We start from the raw sequence: 24,673 nt of genomic DNA on the forward strand, positions 1-24,673 counted from the left end.
GGATTCATTCTTCTGCTTGGCAAGTCCACTTCCCCAGCTCACTACACGGGGCCCCAGCGGCACCCTCAGGCCAAGGTTACCATGACCTCTCTGGTCTTGCAATTTCAAGTAGGGAGTCCCCAGAGTGCCAGGTCCATATTCCTGGGAGAGAGAATCTGACCACTGAGTTTGAGACCTAGATCAAAAGTCCTCTCCCAGTCCAACCATCTATCCAGGGAAAAGTGGAGTCCTACAGTGCACACTGGCCCCAGGGACCCACTCCAGCAGGGAGGGCATTTCTCACAGATGAAGGATGTGGCCTGGGGAGGGACCTCAAAAGTTGTCCACAGGTGTAACCACAAGTTCCTTGTTTAAAGGCACTTGTAAACGCTGGATCTGATAGTTCGTCAGGAAGGTAGCAGAACAAAGTGGCCAAGATTCGGGATTTTGTTACGATGACCAACCATCCTGATTCCCAGGGGAGCAGGAGTGCTGGGAAGTGCTGGGAAGAGGGGTGTGAACCAAGGAAAGAGGAAGAATAGGTGTGAGAGCAGGCATCACAGTTTTGGCCGCAGCTTTTGCAAGCACAGTCGCTTCCTATGTCTCAAGGGACATTTTTGAGAAGCCTGATAAAGCTTCTGCATCTCTGAGCTCTCTGGGGGACCTGGCATGGGAGGAGGGCAGGAGGGGGCATAGTTGTCTGCAGGCTGCTGAAGCCGCTCGTTAGTCAACGTTTGCCCCTGAGGACATCAACTCCTTCTCTCTTAGGAGTTGAGCAGCCGGACTGCTCCAGCCGTTACCACGAACACTAGGACCCCGGACAGCCTCTGTGGCCGGTATGAATCTGCAGGGGCCCCATCACTTGCATCCGCGCCCTTGGAGGGGCTCCGCAAGCCACAGAGAACCCGCATGGCAGAGTGCAGAAGCATGGGTGCTGGTATGTGGCCAGGTCCTGTTTCATGCCCTCACGTGACCGGAGGGACCTGGAGCAGTCCCAGAGCAAGTCACTGCTAGTTTGCTGGCCAGAAAGCAAGGCAAGGACAGGATTTGAATGGCACATAAAGTGAGTTTGGTACAGATGGGGACATTGCCATGGTGCACTGACCCCGAGATGCACACTTTATTCCCTTTTAGTGGCATCAGTGAATTCGGGATACATCTTACAACTGACAAAATCTCAGAGCTTAATTGACAGTTTCATTCCCTTTCCTAGTGGCCCGTGGTGGCATTTTAGATGAAATACGGTAATTTATTTAGGCGGATGTGTGTCAGCTTGTCTCTTGATATCCCGGGCCCAGAAATATTCTCACAAAAGAGGCACGCCCATCTCCTATGGGAAAGACCCATAAAAGGAAGAGCAATTAACAAATTCATAAATCAGGGACCTTGTATTTCCATTGTTGATAATAAACAGTCACTACAATTAATGACCATTTGTTGCTTGTAGATAGTGCTTGAAAATGTTTGTCAAGGTCAATTCTGGGCTGTGAGACAAAAGTTCTCTTGTGTGTTCATGGTGAGGAATGGCTTATTGAAGGTAGAACTCCATGCTGAAGATTAAAGCCTCCTTCGCTTTGACAAAAGTGCAACAGCAGGACTCCACTTTTTTTAAGATTTTTATTTATTTATTTGAGAGATAGTGAGAGCGAGAGAGAGATCACAGAGGGAGAGGGAGAAGCAGACTCGCCGCTGAGCAGGGAGCCTGATGTGGGGCTTGATCCCAGGACCCTGAGATCATGACCTGAGCCAAAGGCAGACGCTTAACCAACTGAGCCACCCAGGAACCCCAGGATTCCGCTCTTTTAAAAAAAAATATTTTTAAAAAAATTTATTTGGGAGAGAGCACAAGCAGGGGGAGTGGCAGCAGGAGAGGGAGAAGCAGGCTCCCCGCTGAGCAGAGAGCCCAACACGGGGCTCAATCCCATCATGACCTGAGCCAAAGGCATAGGCTTAACCGACTGAGCCACCGAAGGACCCCCCATTCGTTTGAAATGTCCAAGATAGGCAGATCTATAGAGACAAAAAGTAGATGAGTGTTCGCCTAGGGAATGGGAGAAAGGAGGCATCCGGAGTCACTGAAAATGGGTGATGGGTTTCTTTTGGGGGCGGGTGATGGAAATGCTCTGGAATTAGATAGTGGTGACGGTTGTCCAACATTGTGAATATACTAAACACCACTGAGTTGTACACTTAAAATTTTTGAATTTTATCTCAAAAACATTTTTTAAATGAAGCCAACATAGCACATTGCCTGCAATCTTTAATCAAATATTTCTTTTGTTCCCATGGGATAGGAAAAGAAAATGCCGCTTAAATCATTATAGTAGAAAGAAATGCCATCTGATCTGCATTGTTCCCCAAGTAGTACAAGGTGAAAATCTTGTGGCTTTAATTTAGATCATCTATAGAAGTGTAATGTGAAGTATAAGGTTCCCAGTAAATACAGTGCTGTGTTAATGTCATTAAAAGTTAAAAATGACCGGGCGCCTGGGTGGCTCAGTTGGTTAAGCGACTGCCTTCGGCTCAGGTCATGATCCTGGAGTCCCTGGATCGAGTCCCGCATCGGGCTCCCTGCTCGGCAGGGAGCCTGCTTCTCCCTCTGACCCTCCCCCTTCTCATGTGCTCTCTCTCTCATTCTCTCTGTCTCAAATAAATAAATAAAATCTAATAAAAAAAAAAAAAAAAAAAAAAAAGTTAAAAATGACCAAAATTTTAAAAGGCATTTAAAAGTTAAAAAAAAAAAAGCACCCCCCCACCCCCCACCCAGGGTGATTCATGTGGCTATTAACGTTTGGGAAGCACTGTTCTAAAGTTCATCTCCTTGACTACAAGACCTCCATGTCCTTCCCTCACTCGGAAAATTCTTCCCTTTTCTTAGAGGCATCCCCAGATGTAGCACTACCTCCCTTGTTAAGCTTGGCCCTGCGACGTCCTCCAGGCAATACCATCCCACGGGTTAGGAGGGGGCCTCTCTCCAGTTCTGGGTTGCAAGGCGTCCCTGAGCCCCAGAGAGCAGAGCTGGTGCCCAAAGTCCCAGCCAGGCTCTACTGGGCACGGCTCTCTGCATTTCTTTGTCTGCTTTCCTAAGTAGCTGGAGAAACACTCCAGACACCAAACTGTTCCCCAGATTGCCTTCATCTCTTCTCCCCAGGCACCTCTGTCCCCAAAATCTCCTCTCTCCTTTAAACAGAAAAGTAAGACACCAGATGCCAAGACACATAAGAACATCAAATGGAGTAGGGAAAGAAAGAATTCTCCCTTCTCCCTGGAAATATCTGAACTGTAGTTTCAGCTCAGCCAAAATTTTTTAGTGCGTGCACACACACACACACACACACACAGGAAAGATATGTAGCAAAATATTAAGTGTTTTTTTAGTGGGTGGTAGGATTTCTCTATTTCTCTATATTTCTAATTTTTCAAAACTGAATGCCTATTACTTACATAATCATAAAAATAAATAAAAGTTTTTTATTAGAGGAAATAAGAAACTTCCCACAGTGGTGGAATATGTGATTTCAACATGCATTTTTAAATAGAGAATGTCTGTCTTGCAAAAATTAGCCTGTGAGGGTTACAAAGGCTTCCTCATACGATTCACTGTACACAGAAAAGTCTTTTATGAGCGATGGTGGCTTACCAGAGACAAGAAACAAAGTTGGTTCCCAGATCTTAGAAGGAGGTTGTAGGGAAGCCTTCTGGAAATGTCCGCCCCTCCTCCAAATGAGAACATATCTTTACAGAAGATAAACTGTATCTTTTGTAAAGAGGGAGTTCTTAAGAGAACTACTTCATTATCATATCAGTTGGTGATAATCCCTGCGGGATCCTTTTTATCACATTAGGCCTTAGATGCTTTGTTTCCAATCTCTACCAAGAAGGAGTTGAATTGGTTAATTATCCTGGAAGTGGTTCAGCTTCAAAGGGTTTCAAATAATTTTGCTGTTTGTTATTATGAACCAGGATGAAAGCTGCTCATTTTGTTTCTAATTTTATTCTCTTTTAGGTGAATTATCTGAACCCTTCACAAAGAGTACATTTAAATGGATAATTCTAAAACACAGCCTTAAAAAATTAATGGGTTTATTGAAAAAGATGTAAAATACAGAGGAGCAAAAGCTATCCCCACATTTATGTATGTATACGTGTGTGTATACACATGCATGGATTTTTTTTTTCCAGCAGAAATGGTGCATTAGTGGGGAATTTTTCAATTTCAAGTGCCTGAACTTTACCACTCAAACTAGCTTAGGCAAGAAAGGAATATTCATTGACTCATAAAACAAACTTAAGGAAAAGTCAGGGTTATTTCTGGCCTCAGTGACCAAAGACTTAAAGTCTCTCAGGACTGCTTCCCTGCTTCTGGCTCTCTGTGACCCTCTCACTCGCTCAGGCTGCAGTTCATGTGGCAGGAAACAGGCTGCCCATCACCTCTTCCCATCTTCACCTGTAGGCAGGAAAAGGTCTTTGTTCTTTGGTTCCAGATTCAGAAGTGCCAGGGCAGGTCCTGACAGGCTCAGCTTGAGTTACCTGCACACTCTCTGACAGATCGTCATGGCCAGGTGGCACGGTGCTGTGACCGGCTCAGTCGGGGTCCAGTCCCCACTTCCAAACCACACCCAGTGACAGAGGGAGGGTCGTGTAAGAAGACACCAGCTCGCATCTGAACCAGGATGCTGTTTTCTCCAGAAAGATCAGGTACCATTTCTTGTAGAAGGATAGTGTGCGGGTGGATAAATGACAAATATCTACTACATACCAATGGGATCATATTTCACCTGTTTTGCCACGTTTTTTTTTTTTTTTACATTTTTCATTTTTCCATGTTCTACGTTATTTCAGTGGTGATAGCATTTAATGGCAGAGCGCTATTCTATCCTGGAACCCAGACATGATGACTAGAAGTGACCAAGACCAGAGGTACCCACTAAGGTTGGCAGAGCAGGGAGACAGAGGATGCCCGAGTCCTTGAAGGCATCCCAGAGTTGCTGACCCAGCCCTACTTCCTACACTTTTTTTTTTTTTTTAGATTTTTTAAATTTATTTATTTGACAGAGAGAGAGAGTGCATGAGCAGGGAGAGGGGCAGAGGCAGAGGGAGAAGCAGGCTCCCCGCGGAGCAGGGAGCCCGATGCGGGGCTCGATCCCAGGACTCTGGGATCATGACCTGAGCTGAAGGCAGACGCTTAATGGACTGAGCCACCCAGGCGCCCCCTACACTTCTTGATACATGAGAAAAACAGCCCCTAATTTGGAGACACCACAGGAGTCAGGTTTCTTTTACATATAGCCAAGCGCAGTTCCTTGTAGAGAGGCTTCCAGGCAGCCTTCTGCCATTAAAAGTAGGCCAGGAAATTTATCCCCAACGGGAGGAGAAGTGGGAAAGTGATGATAAGAACTGCAGAGGGGTTGAAAGGGAAACTGACATAAAAGAAATTGCTGCCTGTTTCTTATTTGAACTGTGAATGGAAACTGACCCAGAGAGCATCCCCAAGTCAACATGTGGTAGTTACATTAGGGTAGAAATGGCAGCCATAGATGAATTGGGCAGAAAGAGGGTCAGAGGTAGCACCCCAAGACTTATGCTGTAGAGCATGGAGGGTTCTAGAAGTCTCCAAGTGCTTCCGATGAAGGTAATCGGAGTAGCCGAATTTGAGAGCCAGGAAGCCTCCCAAAGGGTCACCATATGGCTGAGGACCTGTGGCCAAGGTGTCAGGGCAGGAGCCCAAACAGGTACTAGAGAGAACAGGCCGCCAGGCGTGAACGGGTCAGTGGAGATGAAATGAGTCCAGAGGCTGACACGGAGGTCTGGTGAGGTGAGGTGAGCACGAGTGGATGAGCAGGAGCCAGTGGAGAAGGTCAGCTGAGAACTGGGGCCCCTTTCCCCAGTGCTTCCCCTTGTAATCCTATATCATCTTGGGAAAGGGTAAGTGGAGGGGAGACCCTGGGGGGAGACAGACAGCTCTCATAGGGAGTTTAAACTTTAAATTGACTAAGGTTTACCCAAATTTGACTATTTTAAACCCAGAATGTTATTTTAAACTGGTAAGCTGAATAACTGCCCAGGAATGAGAATCTCCTGAGGAATCTTAGTTTAATTATAGACACTTAAAAAAAAAAAACCTTTTTTTTTTTTTTTTACATCTGTGTCATACTGTGTACATTGTGACTGCCCACCCCCCGCTCCCCCATACATGTCGCTACTAGAAGTTTCCTGAAGGAGGTGTCACAGGGGTTTGACAGAGTATGTCACAAGGAAAATGTCTTAAAATTCAGTTTAGTCCTGTGGCAGCCAGTCTCCAAGGTGGCCCAATGACCTGTGCCCCCTAATATTCAAGTCCTAGTCCCATATTGTACCAGGGTTGGTCTGCATGACGAAGAGCACATGACAGAAGGGATGGGATGTCACTTCCGAGACTAGGTAAGCTTCTGCTTCTTTCTCTCAACTCTCTCACTCTAGGGAAACTAGCTGCCACATTGTGAGGAGACCGCCACGTGAGTGAGCTTGGGAGCACATCCTCCAGCCTCAGTCAGGCCTTGGGATAAGTGCAGCCCCAGTCCACACCTGGAACACGATCTCATGGGAGACACTCCGTTAGAGACACCCAACTAATGTTCAGATTCCTGACCCATAGAAACCATAATAAATGTTTGTCGTTTTATACCACAAAGCTTGAGGGGTAATTTGTTACGCAGCAATAGATAATATACTCCCTTAGAAATTCCAGTTACATGGGGCGTCTGGGTGGCTTGGTCAGTTAAGTGTCTGACTTTTGATTTCAGCTCAGGTCATGATCTCAGGGTCGTGAGATTGAGCCCCATGTTGGGCTCTGTGCTGAGCGTGGAACCTGCTTAAGATTCTCTCTCTCTCAATAAGTCAAACAGAGAAAGACATGTATCATATGACCTCACTGATATGAGGAATTCTTAATCTCAGGAAACAAACTGAGGGTTGCTGGAGTGGGGGGTGGGGTGGGAGGGATGGGGTGACTGGGTGATGGACACTGGGGAGGGTATGTGCTCTGGTAAGCGCTGTGAATTGTGCAAGACTGTTGAATCTCAGATCTGTACCTCTGAAACAAATAATGCAATATATGTTAAGAAAGAAAAAAAGAAGAATGTAGCAGGAGGGGAAGAATGAAGGGGGGGAAATCGGAGGGGGAGAAGAACCATGAGAGACGATGGACTCTGAAAAACAAACTGAGGGTTCTAGAGGGGAGGGGGGTGGGAGGATGGGTTAGCCTGGTGATGGGTATTGAGGAGGGCATGTTCTGCATGGAGCACTGGGTGTTATGCACAAACAATGAATCAGGGAACACTATATCTAAAACTAATGATGTAATGTATGGGGATTAACATAATAAAAAAATTAAAAAAAAAAAAAAAGATTCTCTCTCTCTCTAGGGCGCCTGGGTGGCGCAGTTGGTTAAGTGTCCGACCCTTGGTTTTGGCTTAGGTCATGATCTTGGTGTCATGGAATGGGGCTCCACGTGGGGCTCGTGCTCAGCATGGAGTCTGCTTGAGAGTCTCTCCCTCTCCCTCTGCCCCTCCTACTTGTTCTCTCTCTCAAATAAATCTTAAAAAAAAAAAGATTCTCTCTCTCTCCCTCTGCCCCTCCCCCCTGCTCACTCTCCCTCTCTCAAAAAAATAAAAAAAAATTTTTTTTAATTTAAAAAATCCAGTGACAGCACCTGCTAAAAATCTTTCTCTCTTTTCATCCTCTCCTCCTGCATTGCCTTCTCTCTGGCACACCTGTGAGCACCCAACTCCTAACAGGTCATGGGCCTTCCCTAAGTGGCCACCTGGGGTACATGGCCTCATGTCCTCTAACTGGCTGCTTTTATTATACCATCAAGCTTCTCCTCCCCTTCTTCTTCCCACACATCTGCTTATGATGAATACAATGCTGAGAGAACAAGGCTGGGGCAGAAAAAACAGAGGCCAGAGAGAGAGGTAAGGGATAGCCGCAGTCAGGTTCAGTGATTTCATTCCTCTCCCCTCCACACTCCTTGCTGATTGACTGAAGAGCCATGGAATCTTCCTGATGGCAGAATTCCAGAAAGACCCCAGAGGGGCCTGGAGATTCCTTTGATTCTCCAGGTCCTGAACTATATTCCAGTTATATGAGGCCTGGCACTCCCTAGGTTTGCAGGGTGTTCCTCGCTGTTTCTGGGTTCCCTTGAGATTTGTTTTCCCTATTTCCGTCTAACTAAAATAAATCTGCTAAGCAAAACCAGACATTTGTTTATCGTGGACAGAATTCTCCCAACTACTACTGTGGTTATCTTGCAGATGACTACAGTGACATAGCAAAAATAATTGAGATGCACTAGCTATATGGGGGGAAAAAAGACCATATTATTTGGTATTTAATATCTTCTATGGTTTCTCTCCCCTGTTGGCCTGTGAGCTTCATGAAAGCAATGGTCATACGTGATTCCTGTGGGTAACCACAGTGCCCGGAACAATCTGGAATGTAGAACATTCCCAGTAACTATTTGTTGGAAGATGTTGGAAGATGCACCATATATGTTTGTTGAAGGAATGGTTGAATTAGCATTGAGGGAGTCTTCACGTTAGCCATGCACTGGTAATTCTAAAAGAACAAAATGTTGTTGTTGCTGTGGTTGTTGTTGTTGTTGTTGTTGTTGTTTTGTTGTTGTTGTTGTTCTTCTTTTTCTTCTTCTTCTTCTTCTTCTTCTTCTTCTTCTTTTCTTCTTCCTCTTCCTCTTCCTCTTCCTCTTTTCTTCTTCGCACTGAATCAACAAATAGGGTAGACAGGTGCGTTTTCTTCATTGTAAAGAAAGGCTTCTATTATTTTTTAGGTAGGGCCTGGCCCAAAGTGAACACTAGTTGTCACATAAGAGACCCAGTAGCCTCCACAGTTTGGAACCAGTACACGTTTCCTAGACTATTGGACACCCTCGCCCGCCTCCTCTGGCTATTATCAGGTGTGTTAACCAGTGGCCTTGTGAGGCCAGCGGAGGGGAGCAGAACGTCTGTTTTCTGCTAACGGCTTCTGCCTGGAGTTTCTTAATGCATCGTCTGAGTTGCCCTGGAACCGGCTGGCGGCAGACACCACGCAGGCTCTGGCCCTCCGGGATCGGGGACCCGGCAGAGGAGCATCCACAAGCCGGCGGCGACGAGCTGCCCGGGGCTTGGCAGGGGCCGAGGTGCCGGAGCGCGGGAGACGCCGCCGTTGGCACGTGGCTGCTCCGCGGCAGTCGGGTGAGGCCACGAGTTTCGCGTCTGCAGATCCCTCTGTCAACTCGAGAGAAGCAGTTCCCGCCGTCGGGAGAACTGGGCTTAGTACTCGCCACCGCTTGGACCTGGGTTTCCCGGGACTCCGAGTCCTTTGAGGTCTTGTTCGAGACTACATTTCCCAGAAGGCCGCGCGGTGATGGAAAGCTCTACCGGCCTATGAGCGGACGAGGCTTCTGGTCGCGGAAAATGAGGAGCCAATGGTAAGGGGACAGGGGCGGTGTTTTCCGGCTGCGGGCTGTCGAGCCTAGAGTCCCACCTGTGTCCCCACAGCCCTGTCACGAATCCCGGTCGGGTTCAGGGAGGGACTGCCTCGGCGTCGTGGGCCGGGGGCGGCTCGGCGGTGGAGGACTCTCACTTCCTGCTCCATCCCCGGCCGGGCCCCGGGGCGGTGAGTGACGCGGGCAAGGAGACCGCTGCTGTAGCCTGGGAGCTGCTGAGGGGCGTGGAGGGGACTCGCCCGCCGCCGCGATGTGGTCCCTGCCAGGTCCCCGCGCCCGCCTTTCGGAGCCCGCGGGGGGTTGCTGAAGAGTGGGGACAGGTGGCTGCGGCTTTGTGTGCCGTCGTCGGGAGAGCCCATCCTCTCGATCAATGTTCTTGCTCCTCGGAGGTGGTCTCCGGGCTTCAGCTTAGCGCCGTGACCCTGTGACCGCGGCGCCCTGGTCGGGCCTCCAGCACTGGCAGGGGAGGGCGGGGGGACGGGTGTCGGCCCACCCGTGCCGTCATGTCCCTATTAATAACCCCAGCGAGCGGACTGGGGCTGCTCACGGTGGCACTGAGTCAGCACCTCTGCGCCCCGGGGCCTGCGGGGCTCACCTGTCGGGGCGGGGGGCAGGAGACGGGGTGGGAAACAAGGTTTCTGTGCTCGTGGCTGTGAACCCCCTCAGTCCCGCTGTCTCCTGCAAGTGGGCCCCTAATGGATGTAGAAATAAAATTTGTGCTCCAAACTTACCTCCTAATGACGTTATTTAAATCCAGAGATGAAATGTATCCCTGCGGTGTTTAGGTCCTTAAAAATTCAGTACTTTATAAATGACCAATAGCAGCGTGTGGAAATGCATAAATATTTCCAGGAGAAGTGTGAGTGTCTTCTAGTCGGACCCAGGTGCTTTGATTGGCGAGACAAAACACGGGGCAAGAGTGAAGCTTCCTCACTCCAGTCTGGTCCATCGTCCGGTGAAATGCAGAATTTTTTGTAGCAGGTTCAGCTGGCTGCCTTGTGTTTGTTTCTCTTGGAAACTCTTTAAGCCACCCTCACCCCCCAAAAAACACAAAAGACCCCAAAACAAAACCAAAAAAACCCATTATATTTCTTTGTGACTCCTGATGCCTTACAACATATTACTGAATAAATCACTGATCCATCTAGTAATCCGACCATCGCCCTCCAAATAATTTTTTCTTGGTACTGCTGTCAGTTTTATCAGTGTGTCAGTGATTGTTTTCAGGCCCCGTGGGTTTTGCTTTGTGCTTATCTTCATTAAATTTTACTTTATTTTACAGCGTATCCATGTCTTTTTAAATCTCATTTCTGATTCCATTAAACCTTGAAGTAGAATGGTACCCAGGGTCTTCCCTTTGGGGTTCTGTGTAGTCTGTTCTTTGAGGTTGACACCAAATCTACAAGCCAGGAAAAGTCAACTGTTCTCATAACTAAGATGAGTATAATGAAGTCCACAATTTCCTAGCTTGCTGAGGAAAACGTAGCTGGAGAGCTTTTCACAAATCAAGTCATCCCCGCACATTCTCTTCTTTGTTTATCTTGTCCATCATGAACAATTTATTTCTCAAAAAGTTAATTTTCCAAAGACTGAGGGTTCTGTAGATGTGTTTGGGAGCTCCAGGCCTCACTTCATGATGTGAGTGTTGGCCAAGGGAAGGGGGGGGGGGTTCTTTTGGTACACTGGTGGCCGCTGGGACTGTCTTTTGGTTTTGAGACAATGGCTAGAATGTCCAGAGAGCTTCTGATGCATACTGAGGTCTCTTGCTTTAGGAACTGATGACTCTCAATGATGTGGCTGGGGACTTCAGGGAAGAGTGGGTTACCTGGACACCGCTTAGAAAATCCTATTCAAGGATACCACCCAGCACAGTTTGAAGAATGGGCTCTCAAAGGGTAAGGCTGCTACTCTCCTTTAGATTTTAGACTGAGATATTGTGAGAAGGTCCAAGTCTGAGCAGTCTCTAGGGACACTGGTCTCTTACAGCGCCAGCTAGCTCTCTGTGAGAATATTTGTTGCCTCCCTGGCAGAAAAAGAATAACTTCCACTTTTTTTTTTTTTTTGGCATGACTTTCATTTTTATGGCACTTTATAGCTCACAGATATCTTTGATACTTATTTTCTTGTTAATATCTCACCATAACCCTCTGATGTGGGTATTATCATCCCCCTCTTTCAGGTCAGGACCCCAAGACTCAAAGTTAAGTGGCAGAGTAAGAGTCCAACCCAGGTCTTGTGGCAAAGGGGGGGCTGTGTTTTTTCCTGTCTCTTCAAAAACAGACAAACAAAACAAACCTCCAGTGCTCTTTCTAAAATACAATGGCTACCCCTTCTCCTTGCTTTACTTCATAAGTAATATATGCCCCTTGAAGAAAAAGAGAAACAAAATGAAAACCAAAGTCCCATTCCATCCCACAACTGAAGAGTTACTATCCTTCCAGCCATTGTTCTAAGGATATATGTAATTAGCAAAAACAAAAGAAAAAAATTGGGATCTTACTTGTATGTTCAGTTGTGCATCTTACTTTTTTACACAGTGTATTGTGAATATATATTGACAACAATAAATAGTCTTCTATACATTGCTTAAAATAACCACTTAGTAATTTATTGAATGGAATATTATAACTTACATTAAATTGAATCATATACTTGACCATTTTTAAACCATTTTTTAACTTATACAATGGCAATTTCATATGGCTCAATCAAATATGATTATTCCTTTGTCATGGGACATTTAGGTCATTTCCAGATCTTCACCAGTATTGTAATGATCATCTCTTAGCTAACTGTCTTTCTTTTTTAGGTCTTGCTTATTAAAGTATAATTAGTTAGTAATTAGCTAATATACCTTTTGCACAACATTTTTTTCAAGTTTTATTTATTTTTTTTGTAATCTCTACCCCCAGTGTGGGGCTCAGACTCACAACCCTGACATCAGGAGTCACATGCTCTTTCAACTGAGCCAGCCAGGCGTCCCACAACTTTTTTTTCATTTCCTTAGAATTCCCAGAATTAGAATTGCTAGGTCAAAGAATAGATACATTTCTAAGATATTTGATATTTTTGTCCAATGCCTTCCAAAAAGATTGAATTATTTATTCCTGCAAGCATTGTATGAAAGTGTCCATTTCTTTACATTTTACCTATCATGGTAGGTATTATAATTTAAGAGTCTGGGTTAAATAATAGTTACAGCTAACATTTATTGGGAACTTACCACTTAATCTTTACAACAACACTATGAGGTAGGTCTTATCATTATCCCTAGTCTACAGATGAAGACCCTGAGACACAGAGACTTTAAGTCACTTTCCTGAAGTCACACAGCTAGTAAGAGGAAGGGTTAAGATTGAAACTTCGGTGGTTTGCACTCTTTACCTCCATACTACATTTTCTAACAGTATCATTGTTTTTATTTGAATTTCTTTGGTTAATGGTAAGGTTAAAGGTTTTTCACATATTTATAGGCTGCGTGTATGTGTGTGTCTGTGTGTGAATTGCCTATTTATATCCTTTGCCCTTTTTTTTTATTTTTTTCCCTTTACAAGCGTTTGTCTTTTTCTCATGGCTGTATCTACTGCTGCCCTTCTGGGAAAAGTTTAAAGCCCAACATTATAGTTAACTTCCCTGATTCTTTCTAAGGGTGAGGTCATGGTGGCATTGTTTCTGATATAATTATCTTTCTATATGGGTTTAGCCTTGTGCCTTCAGAGATGAATTATTGTGCTCACTCTGGAGTTTCTATCACCCAAGTCTGGTTGTTTTGTTGTTGTTGTTGTTGTTGTTGTTTTAATGGGAGGAAAGGGGCTATTTTCTCAGCCTCTTGGGGAGATCACCCTGTTTTATCACTCCATCATGGCAGCCCTTTCAATGAGACCAAACACACCTTAGCTTAGCGTCTCCCTGGGCTTTCTCCTCTACTTAGGGAAGGAGGGCTTGCCTTTTTGGTCAGGCATTGTATGGTTGGCTCAGATTAATATCCTATATTCACCTTCTTGTATAGGATTTCCAGACCAAGTGTAATCTCCCAGCTGGAACAGAAAGAAGAGCCGTGGCTGCTACCACTCCAAAATTTTGAGGCAAGGAAGATCCTAAGGGAAAGTCATACGGGTGAGATGTGGATATTATCCAGTGGGAGGAAATCTAGCATTTTAGCCTTGGTTGTTTTTTGTTTTTAAGATTTTGTTTTTATTTATTTGAAAGAGAGAGTGAGCATGAGACATGGGGAGGGGCAGGGGGTGAGGGGGAAGCAGACTCCCCGCTGAGCAGGGAGCCTGATGCAGAGCTCGATCCCAGGACCCTGGGATCATGACCTGAGTCAAAGGCAGATGCTTAACTGACTGAGCCACCCAGGCGCCCTCAGCCCTTGTTTAGATGAAGATTTTGGAATGCTGCCATAGACTTTTGTTCTCACTATTTGAAGTTTAAATTTGACTTCTTGGGCAATCAGTAATTTACCAAATAAAGTCTTCATCTTATTTTTTTTAAGTAAACTTTATATGCCCAACATAGGGCTTGAACTCATAACCCCAAGATCAAGAGTCACATGCTCTACCGACTAAGCCAGCCAGGTGCCCTTAAAGTCTTCATTTGTTGTTTTTTGTTTGTTTGTTTTTAAAGATTTATTTTAGAGAGAGAGAAAGTGTGTGCGAGCGGGAGGAGGGGCGGGGGGAGAGGGAGAGAGAGAATCCTCACGCAGACTCCGTGCTAAGTGTGGAGCCCCAAATGCAGCTCGATCCGGGGACCCTGAGATCATGACCCGAGGCAAAATCAAGAGCTGGATGCTTAACCGACTGAGCCACCCAGGCACCCCTCAAGATTCATCTTTATTTTTATTTATTTATTTATTTATTTTTAAAGATTTTATTTATTTATTTGACAGAGAGAGACACAGCAAGAGCAGGAACACAAGCAGGGGGAGTGGGAGAGGGAGAAGCAGGCTTCCCGCCGAGCAGGGAGCCCGATGTGGGGCTCGATCCCAGGACCCCCGGATCATGACCTGAGCCGAAGGCAGACGCTTAACAACTGAGCCACCCAGGCATCCCCCCAAGATTCATCTTTAAAAAGGGTTTAGGAATTTAAGTTTTCTGTAAGCTTAATGAACTTCAATAAACTTTTCACAAAATGAGAGGCACCTGGCTGACTCAGTCAGTGGAGCAAGCGACTCTTGATCTCCGGGTTGTGAGTTTGAGCCCCACACTGGGTGTAGAAATTACTTAAAAATAAAATCTTCTTTAAAAATTAAAAAAAAAAAAAAACTTGGGGCACCTGGGTGGCTCAGTCGTTAAGCGTCTGCCTTCAGCTCAGGTCATGATCCCAGGGTCCTGGGATCGAGCCCTGCATCGGGCTCCCTGCTCGGCGGGAAGCCTGCTTCTCCCTCTCCCACTCCCCCTGCTTGTGTTCCCTCTCTCGCTATGTATCGGTCAGATAAATAAATACAATTAAAAAAAAAAAACTTTTCACCAAGTGAAAACTTTACACAAAGTGAAATTAAGTGTAGTCTGTTGCCAAAGCGCTAATCTCAATCTTTCTTACTGCCTTCTGATGTTTTTTCCTGATAACTGGTTAACTTCATTCCCTGTTAACTTTTGTTAATTTTTCAGACTTTGAGAATCAGGTGACAAAACTCAATCAGGACGTTTCAGAAACAGCAGAACAATGTGGAACATCCTCAGAAAGGGCCAATAAAGATATTTCTCATACTTCTAGATGGGGAGGAAACTGGGAGAGGGACCTTGAAGTAGAAGGGCAACATGGAACCCTACCAGGAGAGGGCCAACTGGAGCCGCTTCCACAGGAGAAGGATTTAAACAAGCTGCTGGATGGATATGTAGGAAAGAAGCCTGTGTGTGCAGAATGTGGAAAAAGCTTTAACCAGAGCTCCTATCTCATAAGACACCTAAGAACCCATACTGGTGAGAGGCCTTATAAATGCATCGAGTGTGGGAAAGGCTTCAAACAGAGTTCAGACCTTGTCACCCATCGCAGAACACACACAGGAGAGAAACCCTACCAATGCAGCGGGTGTGAGAAAAAATTCAGCGACAGCTCTACGCTCATCAAACATCAGAGAACCCACACAGGCGAGAGACCCTATGAGTGCCCACAGTGTGGAAAGACCTTTGGGCGGAAGCCACACCTCATAATGCACCAAAGAACCCACACAGGAGAGAAGCCCTACACGTGTCTCGAATGCCATAAAAGCTTTAGTCGAAGCTCCAACTTCATTACCCATCAGAGGACCCACACGGGAGTGAAACCTTACAGGTGTAGTGACTGTGGGGAAAGTTTTAGCCAGAGCTCAGACTTGGTTAAACACCAACGAACCCACACCGGAGAACGGCCCTTTAAGTGCCCAGAGTGTGGGAAGGGCTTTAGAGATAGTTCTCACTTTGTAGCGCACATGAGTACTCACTCGGGAGAAAGGCCTTTCAGCTGTCCTTACTGCCACAAAAGTTTCAGTCAGAGCTCACACCTGGTCACGCACCAGAGGACACACACAGGTGAGAGGCCGTTTAAGTGTGACAACTGTGGGAAGGGATTCGCCGACAGCTCTGCCCTTATAAAACACCAACGGATCCACACGGGGGAAAGACCCTACAAATGTGGCGAGTGTGGGAAGAGCTTCAACCAGAGCTCCCACTTCATGACTCATCAACGAATCCACTTAGGAGACAGGCCCTATCACTGTCCCGAGTGTGGCAAAACCTTCAATCAGCGTTCCCATTTTCTCACACACCAGAGAACACATACAGGAGAAAAACCTTTCCACTGTAGTAGATGTGACAAGAGCTTCCGTCAGAAAGCACATCTCTTATGCCATCAAAATACCCATTTGATCTAGGAAATGGTTTGAAGTGCTTCTTCTGCCCCTTTCCAGATTTTCATTTCTGTTGTTTCCAGGTGCTCCGTGTATAGAAAGCCTGAACATGGGCATCAGTGGCTCAAGTTGGGCCTTTTCCTACGCTTTAATGGTGAGGATAAACCCATAGGCCACGAATAATGCTTTGAATACAAAAGGCATTCCTTCAGTGTTTTTAACTGACCTTAGGGAAATGTGAGTTTGATGGTTGATGCTTGATTACTAAAAGAGGAGTGAGAGACATGTGGCCACAATATCACTATTAATGATTAATATTTGAGATCTTATAAAGCCCTTAATACTATATAACACCTGGCCCTTAAAAGACCCTCAATACGTTTATTAGCCTTATGATTCAATAAGAATTCATTAGCGCTGCCCCACAAACCCAGAACTTGCAAGAAATTAGATTGCAACTAGAGGATTTGGGGTATGAACACAAAGATTTAATAAAACAGAAAACACTCTCCCTATCCGGTGCTATGCAGACGTTAGTCACCAGATGTCTCATTGCCATGACAAGGCAGAATTCTCGTAGAGGATGTTTGTGGTCTTGTGACTTCAAGGCCGAAAGAATTTCAGAAACTCTTTGTACGGCAGCGTATGAGGTACTCCCACTGGAGGTTTGCTGCCATCTGAGGCATAGAAAATACCCGGCGATGAGCAAGCCAGAGGAGGCTGGAAGAGGACTGTAAAACTATTGAAGCAAAATGGCAGAGACGTTAAATATTACAGGGATCCTTCCTGGCATTCAGCTGAGGGGAACAACTCCTGTTTTCTAATCACCTGGCTCATGGGCCCTTTAGTTTTAAGTTTAATTTTTTTAGAGTCATTCATTTTATGCACTAGTACATTCCTATATTTAACGGAAATAAATTGAGGGAAGGCAGTGTGTTGGAAAGAACACTGCCTTCATTGAGAAGGGAAGGTGTTTGAGCGCTGGCCCTGACATTTAATTTGGCCAGACTTTACCTTCTCTCAGCCTCTACCTTACCTACCTCACAAGGTTGTTGTGAGGATCTAATGCGTACACACACACACACACACACACACACACACATATAAGCACTTTGTTGTTAAATTATAAAGTAATAATATCTCTAAAATTCAATGTTCTGGTATTGTTGGAAATGTCTTTCCTCCAAGGAACTCTGGCTAATATTTCTCCAGGTGTCCCATTTTCTCTCATAATAATAGCTTTCTTTCTTTACCTGTTGAAAACCTAAGGCCCCAAATCGCCGAACAATGCATTGTGGGTATACAGGTGACAGAAGAGCCAAAATTTGGCTGCAGGTCTCCTCTACAACAGCAGAGAACGGACCAGCTCTGAGATCTGCTAGAGTCTCTGAGACACTACATGTAGGACTGGACGCCCCATATTACATGCATCAGGCCGTTTTGAATTTGAATTTGAAATGGTGGAGGGATGTAGCCTAAGTTCCAGGGATCCTGTGCTGGGGGAGTGGGAGGGGAAGGCAGACACAAGTGGTTAAGGAGGGAGCTAGGTTTGTCACACTTGGAGAGAAAAGAGGTGAGCTGGAGGTATTCTTTCAAGCCTGAATTATTGCGTGAGCCTTGGAACAAGAGTTCATTCTCTTTCATTATGTGGAATGCTGTCCAAGTGCTGTAACCCAGGGGGATAGAACTCAGCTGATAACCTAAGCTCTTTCTTTGAAAGAGTAATTAGATTTAAAAAATCTGGTTAATCCGGTGCAGCGGTTCTCAGAATGTGAGCCCAGACCAGCAGCCTTAGTGTCACCTGGGAACTTGCTACAAATGCGCACTCTAAGTTCCCACCCCAGAGCTGCTGAATCAGAAACTAGGCGTGGGGCTCAGCAATGTGTTTTAATAAGCTCTCCAGGCGATGGTGATGCATGCTCTTTGAGAACCACTGTTTTAAAAGGTGTCTCTCCTATTAAACACAGCTGCAATACTATTATTTCTGCTGAAAAAAAAAAAAATGAGCAGTGATTGACAGTATCATCAAATATTTCAGTCAATGTTCACATGTCCCTAGTTATGTTTTTTGCTTTTGTCGTTGTTTTTTAGTTTGAATCAAAATCCAAATAAGGTCTCCATATCGATTGGTTGGTATGTTCCTTACAAGTCTTGATCTGCTCCCCTCTTCCTCTCTGGTTTTTTCTTGTAACTTACTTGTTGAAGAAAGCTGGCTGTCCTGCAGTGTGCCCCCAGCTCTGTGTTTGGCCAGTTCTATCCTCTGGGGTCCTTTAACGTGCTCCTCTATCCTCTGCTTCCCCCACCCTTTTTTTTTAAGATTTTATTTATTTATTTGAGAGAGAGACAGTGTGTGTGTGTGAGAGAGAGAGCACAAGCAGCCGGGGCGGGGGGGGCGGGAGAGGGCAGAGGGAGAGGGAGAAGCAGACTCCCCCCTGAGCAGGGAGCCTGACCCCAGGACCCTGAGATCATGACCCAAGCCGAAGGAAGATGCTCATCTGGCTGAGCCACCCAGGCACGCCCCGCTTTTTTAAAGATTTTATTTCTTTAATCTCTACACCCAACATGGGGCTCAAACTCACAACCCCAAGATCAAGAGCCACGCGCTCCACCAACTGAGCCAGCCAGGTGCCCCTCCTCCTCTTTCCTAATTTTGGTATTTGGATCTGTAAACATGACAGATTCAGATTTTGAAGGTCAGGAACACTCCATAGTGATCTTGTGTCCTTCTACTGGGAGGTACATAGTGTTATTTTGTCTCATGATGTTAGCAGCCATTGATAAGCCCTTATTTCATTTGGGTTTGCCAAATGGTGATGTTTTATTTCCATAATTTATTCCTTCTTCATTTATTAGCTGGAATACTTCTACAAAGAGAACTCCCTCTTCCCAACTCTCTGGTTTCCCCAAGGTACGATTTATATAGCGACAGCACACTAGCTGTTTTTTTCGTTTTTTTTTTTTTTAAGATTTATTTATTTGAGATAGAGACAGAGAACAAGCAGAGGGAGAGGGAGACAAGCAGATTCCGCACTGAGTGGGGAGCTCGACGTGGGGCTCGACCCCAGGACCCCGAGATCATGACCTGAGCTGAAATCAAGAGTCGGACACTTAACCAATTGAGCCATCCAGGTGTCCCCACACTAACTGTTTTATTAGAATATCTTCAGTTTTTAAATATCACTGCCTGAATTTCAGCCTCCATGTCCTAGATTTCTGAGCTCCTTCCCATGAGAGACTATTTCTGGACATTTATAACTGCATAAATCTCACAACTTTTCTAATGTACTCCTTTGTTTTTCTCCTGCCTTACTCCCCTCCAGTTTGTCCAGTTCCCCCATGAAAGTGTTCTAAAAAGTTCATTAATACTCGAATGATTCCTTAGTCAGAGATGGACTCCAACTTGCCAGTTCATACTTGCCAATACTATCCTGGCCTGAAACAGGAGAGGAAGCCACATCCCTATTAGCAGGGAATGATTCTGCCTCCCTTTTATGATAATACGAGAGTACACCATCTTCATTTATCTACCTAAGTATTGTTCTAAATCAAATACAATCCATATGTTAAACAACAGCAATAATTTATAAAAATCAGATGTGAAGGTAAGGGAAAAGCCTCGCCAGCAGAGGTAAGGTGTAATTTATGTGAAATCCAGGGGTACCGTCTCCCCAGGGATAGAGTGTTTTGTCCAGGGGTAGGATGTAGAATGAGAGAGTACAGAATTGAGTATGATATCCCGCAGAAGTGACATTCTGAGAATTTTGCACTGGGTTAATGGAAGATGTCTTGGAAGGATATCCCGTAAGAAGGAGCCAATTAGGGGGGCCTGGGTGGCTCAGTCTGTTTAAGCATCTGACTCTTGATTTCAGCTCAGGTCTTGATCTCAGGGTTGTGGGATTGAGCCCCGCGTGGGGCTCCATACTCAGTGGGGAGTCTGCTTAGATTCTCCCTCTCCCCCTGCTTGCTCTCGAGCACTCTCTCTCTCTAAAATAAATGGATACATCTTGGGCACCTGGGTGGCTCAGTCGTTGGGCATCTGCCTTCGGCTCAGGTCATGATCTTAGGGTCCTGGGATCGAGCCCCGCATCGGGCTCCCTGCTCCACGGGAGGCCTGCTTCTTCCCTCTCCCTCTCCCCCTGCTTGTGTTCCCTCTCTCACTGTTTCTCTCTCTGTCAAATAAATAAAATCTTAAAAAATAAGTAAATAAATAAATGGATACATCTTAAAAAAAAAAAACGGAGGAGCCAATTAGGGCCTTGGAGGGACGTACAAGCTACATTATTAAAGCAGCATAACCCTGAATGCAGCGAGGAGCGTGGTGTGTGCTCATTGTCCGTAAGGGACCCTACATTTAGGAGGCAGGATGTGGAAGCAGCACAGAACCAGGGGTCAGGAGACCCCATTTCTGGTTTTGATGCGGTTGTTTACTAGCCGACTGTCCTTGGACAGGTCAGTTGATCACCCTAGGCTTCAGTCTACCAGTTAAATCAGAAAAAGATCCTTCTGGCTGTAAGCACATTACACAGCGGGGGCTCTCGCGGTCCCCAGTACCATCTGATGTGCGCAGGCTCATCTGCATGTGCCCCTTCATGCTCTGGGAGGATAAAAGCAAGCAGCCCGCGTGGCCTGGGTCCCTCTCCATCTCCCACTCAGCCCTCTCCAGGTCTTGGAAGAGAGGCAAACCTCATTGCCGGGGGCGCCTGGCTGGCTCCGTCGGTAGAGCATGCGACTCTTGATCTCAGGGTCAGGAGTTCCAGCCCCACGTTGGGCGAAGAGCACACAGAAAAAAACAAAAACCAAACAACCCCCCCTCACACACACACACCTCATTGCTGCCAGTAATTAGCACATTACCTGCAAACTAAAGACCTCTCCAGGCTCCAGCCTCTCCTATCCCTACCTCCTAACAGTGTTTAACAGACACAGATCTCTGGCTTGTCATACACTGAGTCTTTTTCCATTACCTTGTTTTTGATGTTGTGTATCTACAAATGTGTCTGTCCTGTAAGATGTGAGCTCTGGAGGGGCAATGTATGTCTTGCTTTGTGGCTCTGTCTCACTCACTCACTCACACACACACAGACACACACACACACACACACACAGCCACAAGTAAGAATATTTAAATGCTACTGGTGAGAGTTGAGGTAGCTGACTGTGTATTTCCCCTTTGTTTCTAACCTATGACTGGGCCCTTGGCTTATTGCATGTGCTCCACACTTCCTCTCTCTGTCACTTCAAAATCCACTTCCTCACCACGCCCCACCAGTTTTCTCTCTCTCATTCCTCTCTAACCTATGTCGGACCTCTGTCCCCACTGCCACTCCCCAGCTCCAAACAACCACCATCCTCTTTTCTGAACTCCTGCCCTCATCTCCTAACTGATCTCCCTGATTTTGTTTTTGCTCTAATTCCTTCTCATAGAAACCAAAGTAACCATTTAAAATCCTAAATCTAGTCACATCAGCTATCTGCTTAAAAGCCTGCAGCTTCCCATTGCTTTTAAGATAAAAACCCAAAGCTGGTGGCTGGGGCTTTGCCGGCCTCACTATGTCTGCCATTTTCAATTTTCAGAGTCTGTTGACTGTAATCTTGCTGCTTATATGTACCTGTGCTTATATCTGGTCCTTGGCACCCAGCCTCCTGGACAGAACTAAAACTGGATTGTTGGGTGTATTTTGGAAGTGCGCCAGAACTGGTGAACGGAAGAGTCCTTACGTTGCAGTATGCTGTGTAGTGATGGCCTTCAGCATCCTGTTCATACAGTAGCTTGGAAGAATATCAGAATTTAATTGCCATCAGATTTCAGTGTGAAAAAAGGACTTACTTACAGAAAATAATGGAATGAATGGTTAACCCTTTTATCTCTGGACATTGAATGAGATAAATTTCCAGCTGCTGTTTTCTATTTTTATTATTGGACCAATGTTCTGTATAAATAGGATGTAACCATTTAATACTCAAAGAGTTTAATACGTCTGTAACAATCAACCTCAGTACTGTCACTACAATATTACATTCTGCAAATGTTATTCTGTTATGTCAGATACCAGTTTTTAGTGAGGTATCTCTAAGGCGCATAATAGAAAACAAAATTGGTAAGTGACCCAAGTTCTTTTCACTGTGATTCGGGAATGATAAATCCTTATAGAATGAGAAAAAAAAAAAAAGATAAAAACCCAAATCTTTAACCAGACCTACAGGGCTTCCCTTGGTCTAACACCACCCCACCCCCAACAGCCTCCTCTGATATCACCTTCCTTCTCCCGTTCCCTCCATTCCTTGATCACACCAAGGTTGTGCACACCTTAGAGCCTTGGTCCGAACAGATCCCTCTGCCCAGAATGTTCCTTGCCCACATCTTTGCTTAGGTTCCTATTTATCAACCAGCTTTCAGCCTGAAACTCACCTCCTTGCAGGGATTTTCCCTGACTGTCCCCATCTAAGTTAGTCCTCCTCTCCCCGTACTCACTATCCCACTACCCTCTCTTATCGTCATCAAAGTCCATACACCTGTCTGATAGCTTCTCGTTTATTGCTTGTTTGGGCAAGCTCCATGATAGGAGGGAGCCCCTTCTCTTGTTTACCATTCTCTTCCCAACACCTAAAATAGTGTCTGACAATGTAGTAGGTGGTCAATAAATGCTCACTGGGTGGATTAATGGATGCATACAGGCAAGGAACTTACTGTGTTGGAAAAGTAACAGTGTGAGATGAAGCTGGACAGGCGAGCGAGGGTCACACCAAGAAAGCTCTTAGTTACCAAACTCAGGATTTCACCTATTATTCTCTGGGGCAAGGGATGTTGCTGATGATCCAGTAGAGGCGAGGCATGATCAGTAGCTGAGGAAATTTGATTTGGAGGCTATGTGTAAGTTATATTAGAGAGAGAGAAACTGAAGGCATTGAGATGATCTATGATATAAAGTGTTTATAGCACGATGTCTGGCCCATGGTAAGTCTCCAATAAGTGATTCGCATCACTGAGCATCATGGCAGGCACTGGGAGACAACAGAACAAAAAGGCAAGATCATTAAATCTTCTCTATACCTCAAAATAATTCCTAGACCCTATTACTATATTCCTTCCCTTCCTCTCTCTCTCTCTGTGTGTGTGTGTGTGTGTGTGTGTGTGAAACTTCCACCCATATGTAGCTATTCTCAGGGCTGTCATGTCTAGGCTCTTTTAATAGGACTTCCCACCCCCAGCATGCCTTTGGCTTAGATTTCTCTTTCTCCCTTATTTGCTATATTTTGTTGGTGCCAAGTCACATAGCCTCTGTCTCTGCCCTGCTTTCTCTCTTTTTAAATTGTAAAAGCACCACGTGCTTTCTTTGAAATTTTCCATAAATACAGAACTGCCCAAACTCAAAAAAAAATGGAGGGGCACCTGGCTGGCTCAGTCCAAACAATGTGCAACTCTTGATCTTGATGTTGTGGGTTCGAGCCCCACATTAGGTGTAGAGATTACTTAAAAAAATAAATAAACTTATAAAAATTAAATAGAAGAAAAGTACTGGCCCCTGAGTATTTTTTTTTTTTTTTAAGATTTATTTATTTGAGAGAGAGAGAGAGCACGTGGTAGGGGCAGAGAGAGAGGGAGAAGCAAGCTCCCCGCTGAGCAGGGAACCCAACACGGGGCTCGATCCCAGGACCCTGGGATCAGGACCTGAGCCAAAGGCAGACGCTTAACTGACAGAGCCCCCAGGCTCCCCTGGCCCCTGAGTGTTTAAAAAAAAAAAAAAAAAAAAAGAAAGAAATGCCTTTTCTCTTCCTCATTCTCAACCCCAATTTCACCACCCAGATTTTAACTCTGTAATAGCCCTGCAAGCCAAGTCTTGTTTCTGGCTCCGCTTCTCTGCCCCTGCTATCATCTGACCTAAGGGATGGTTTTCCATTGGGCTGCCTTGACTTTTCCCTTCAGTTCAGTGTAACAAACATTTACTGAGTGCTTACTACACGCCAAATCCTACACTAGACAGTGAAAGAGGCCCACATGTAAGAGCTCTTGAACGTTGAGCAAGTTACTGACTCTTTCTGACCCTCATTTCCTTACCTGCAAAATGAGAATCCCAGTACCTTTTCCATGGGGTTGAGTGGGGATCAATGAGATGACACACAGAAAACTCAATGTGTAGTACCTGCTTTTATCTGCTCCATAAATGTCAATGGCAACAATGATAATGATGATAATCTTCACCTTGGAGGAGTTTATAGTTTAATGGGGAGACTTGAGAATAAGAAATATCTAGGGGCACCTGGCTGGCTCAGTAGGTGGAGCATGTGATTCTTGACCTTGGGGCTGTAAATTCCTGCCCCACGCTGAGTGTAGAGATTACTTTTTTTTTTTTTAAAGTTTTGTTCATTTATTTCAGAGAGAGAGAGCG

At 45.4% G+C, this 24,673-nt stretch overlaps 1 protein-coding gene, 1 long non-coding RNA gene and 1 pseudogene across 4 annotated transcripts; all 3 read left to right on the forward strand.

Moving 5' to 3' along the window:
* Positions 1 to 4,324: 4,324 nt before the first annotated feature.
* LOC144382719 (uncharacterized) lies at positions 4,325 to 6,649 on the forward strand. The gene is made up of 2 exons (XR_013450088.1): positions 4,325 to 4,677; positions 6,439 to 6,649. It is a non-coding gene; the product is annotated as an uncharacterized LOC144382719 (long non-coding RNA).
* Positions 6,650 to 8,777: 2,128 nt separating this feature from the next.
* Positions 8,778 to 17,439, forward strand: ZNF774 (zinc finger protein 774). Of its 3 annotated transcripts, none has more exons than XM_036082813.2 (4): positions 8,778 to 9,442; positions 11,233 to 11,355; positions 13,470 to 13,576; positions 15,070 to 17,439. In XM_036082813.2, the coding sequence occupies exons 2-4, from the start codon at positions 11,249 to 11,251 to the stop codon at positions 16,308 to 16,310; spliced, it is 1,455 nt and encodes a 484-aa protein (XP_035938706.1). In that variant the 5' UTR covers positions 8,778 to 9,442; positions 11,233 to 11,248; the 3' UTR covers positions 16,311 to 17,439. The 3 variants fall into 3 exon arrangements, with proteins under 3 accessions (XP_035938706.1, XP_035938680.1, XP_035938690.1); XM_036082787.2 differs by lacking the exon at positions 8,778 to 9,442 and adding an exon at positions 9,486 to 9,630; XM_036082797.2 differs by lacking the exon at positions 8,778 to 9,442 and having other exon boundaries at positions 9,486 to 11,355.
* Positions 17,440 to 18,699: 1,260 nt separating this feature from the next.
* Positions 18,700 to 22,392, forward strand: LOC118529926 (protein kish-A pseudogene; annotated as a pseudogene).
* The last annotated feature ends 2,281 nt before the right edge of the window (positions 22,393 to 24,673 follow it).

The sequence above is a fragment of the Halichoerus grypus genome, chromosome 8 (genome assembly GCF_964656455.1).
Source record: "Halichoerus grypus chromosome 8, mHalGry1.hap1.1, whole genome shotgun sequence".
Lineage (NCBI taxonomy): Eukaryota > Metazoa > Chordata > Mammalia > Carnivora > Phocidae > Halichoerus > Halichoerus grypus.

Coding starts and splice junctions, on each gene's coding strand:
- ZNF774 (XM_036082813.2), top strand. CDS start 11,249: ATGATGTGGCTGGGGACTTCAGGGAAGAGTGGGTTACCTGGACACCGC. Junction 11,356..13,469: donor GAAGAATGGGCTCTCAAAGG/GTAAGGCTGCTA, acceptor CTTCTTGTATAG/GATTTCCAGACCAAGTGTAA. Junction 13,577..15,069: donor CCTAAGGGAAAGTCATACGG/GTGAGATGTGGA, acceptor TTAATTTTTCAG/ACTTTGAGAATCAGGTGACA.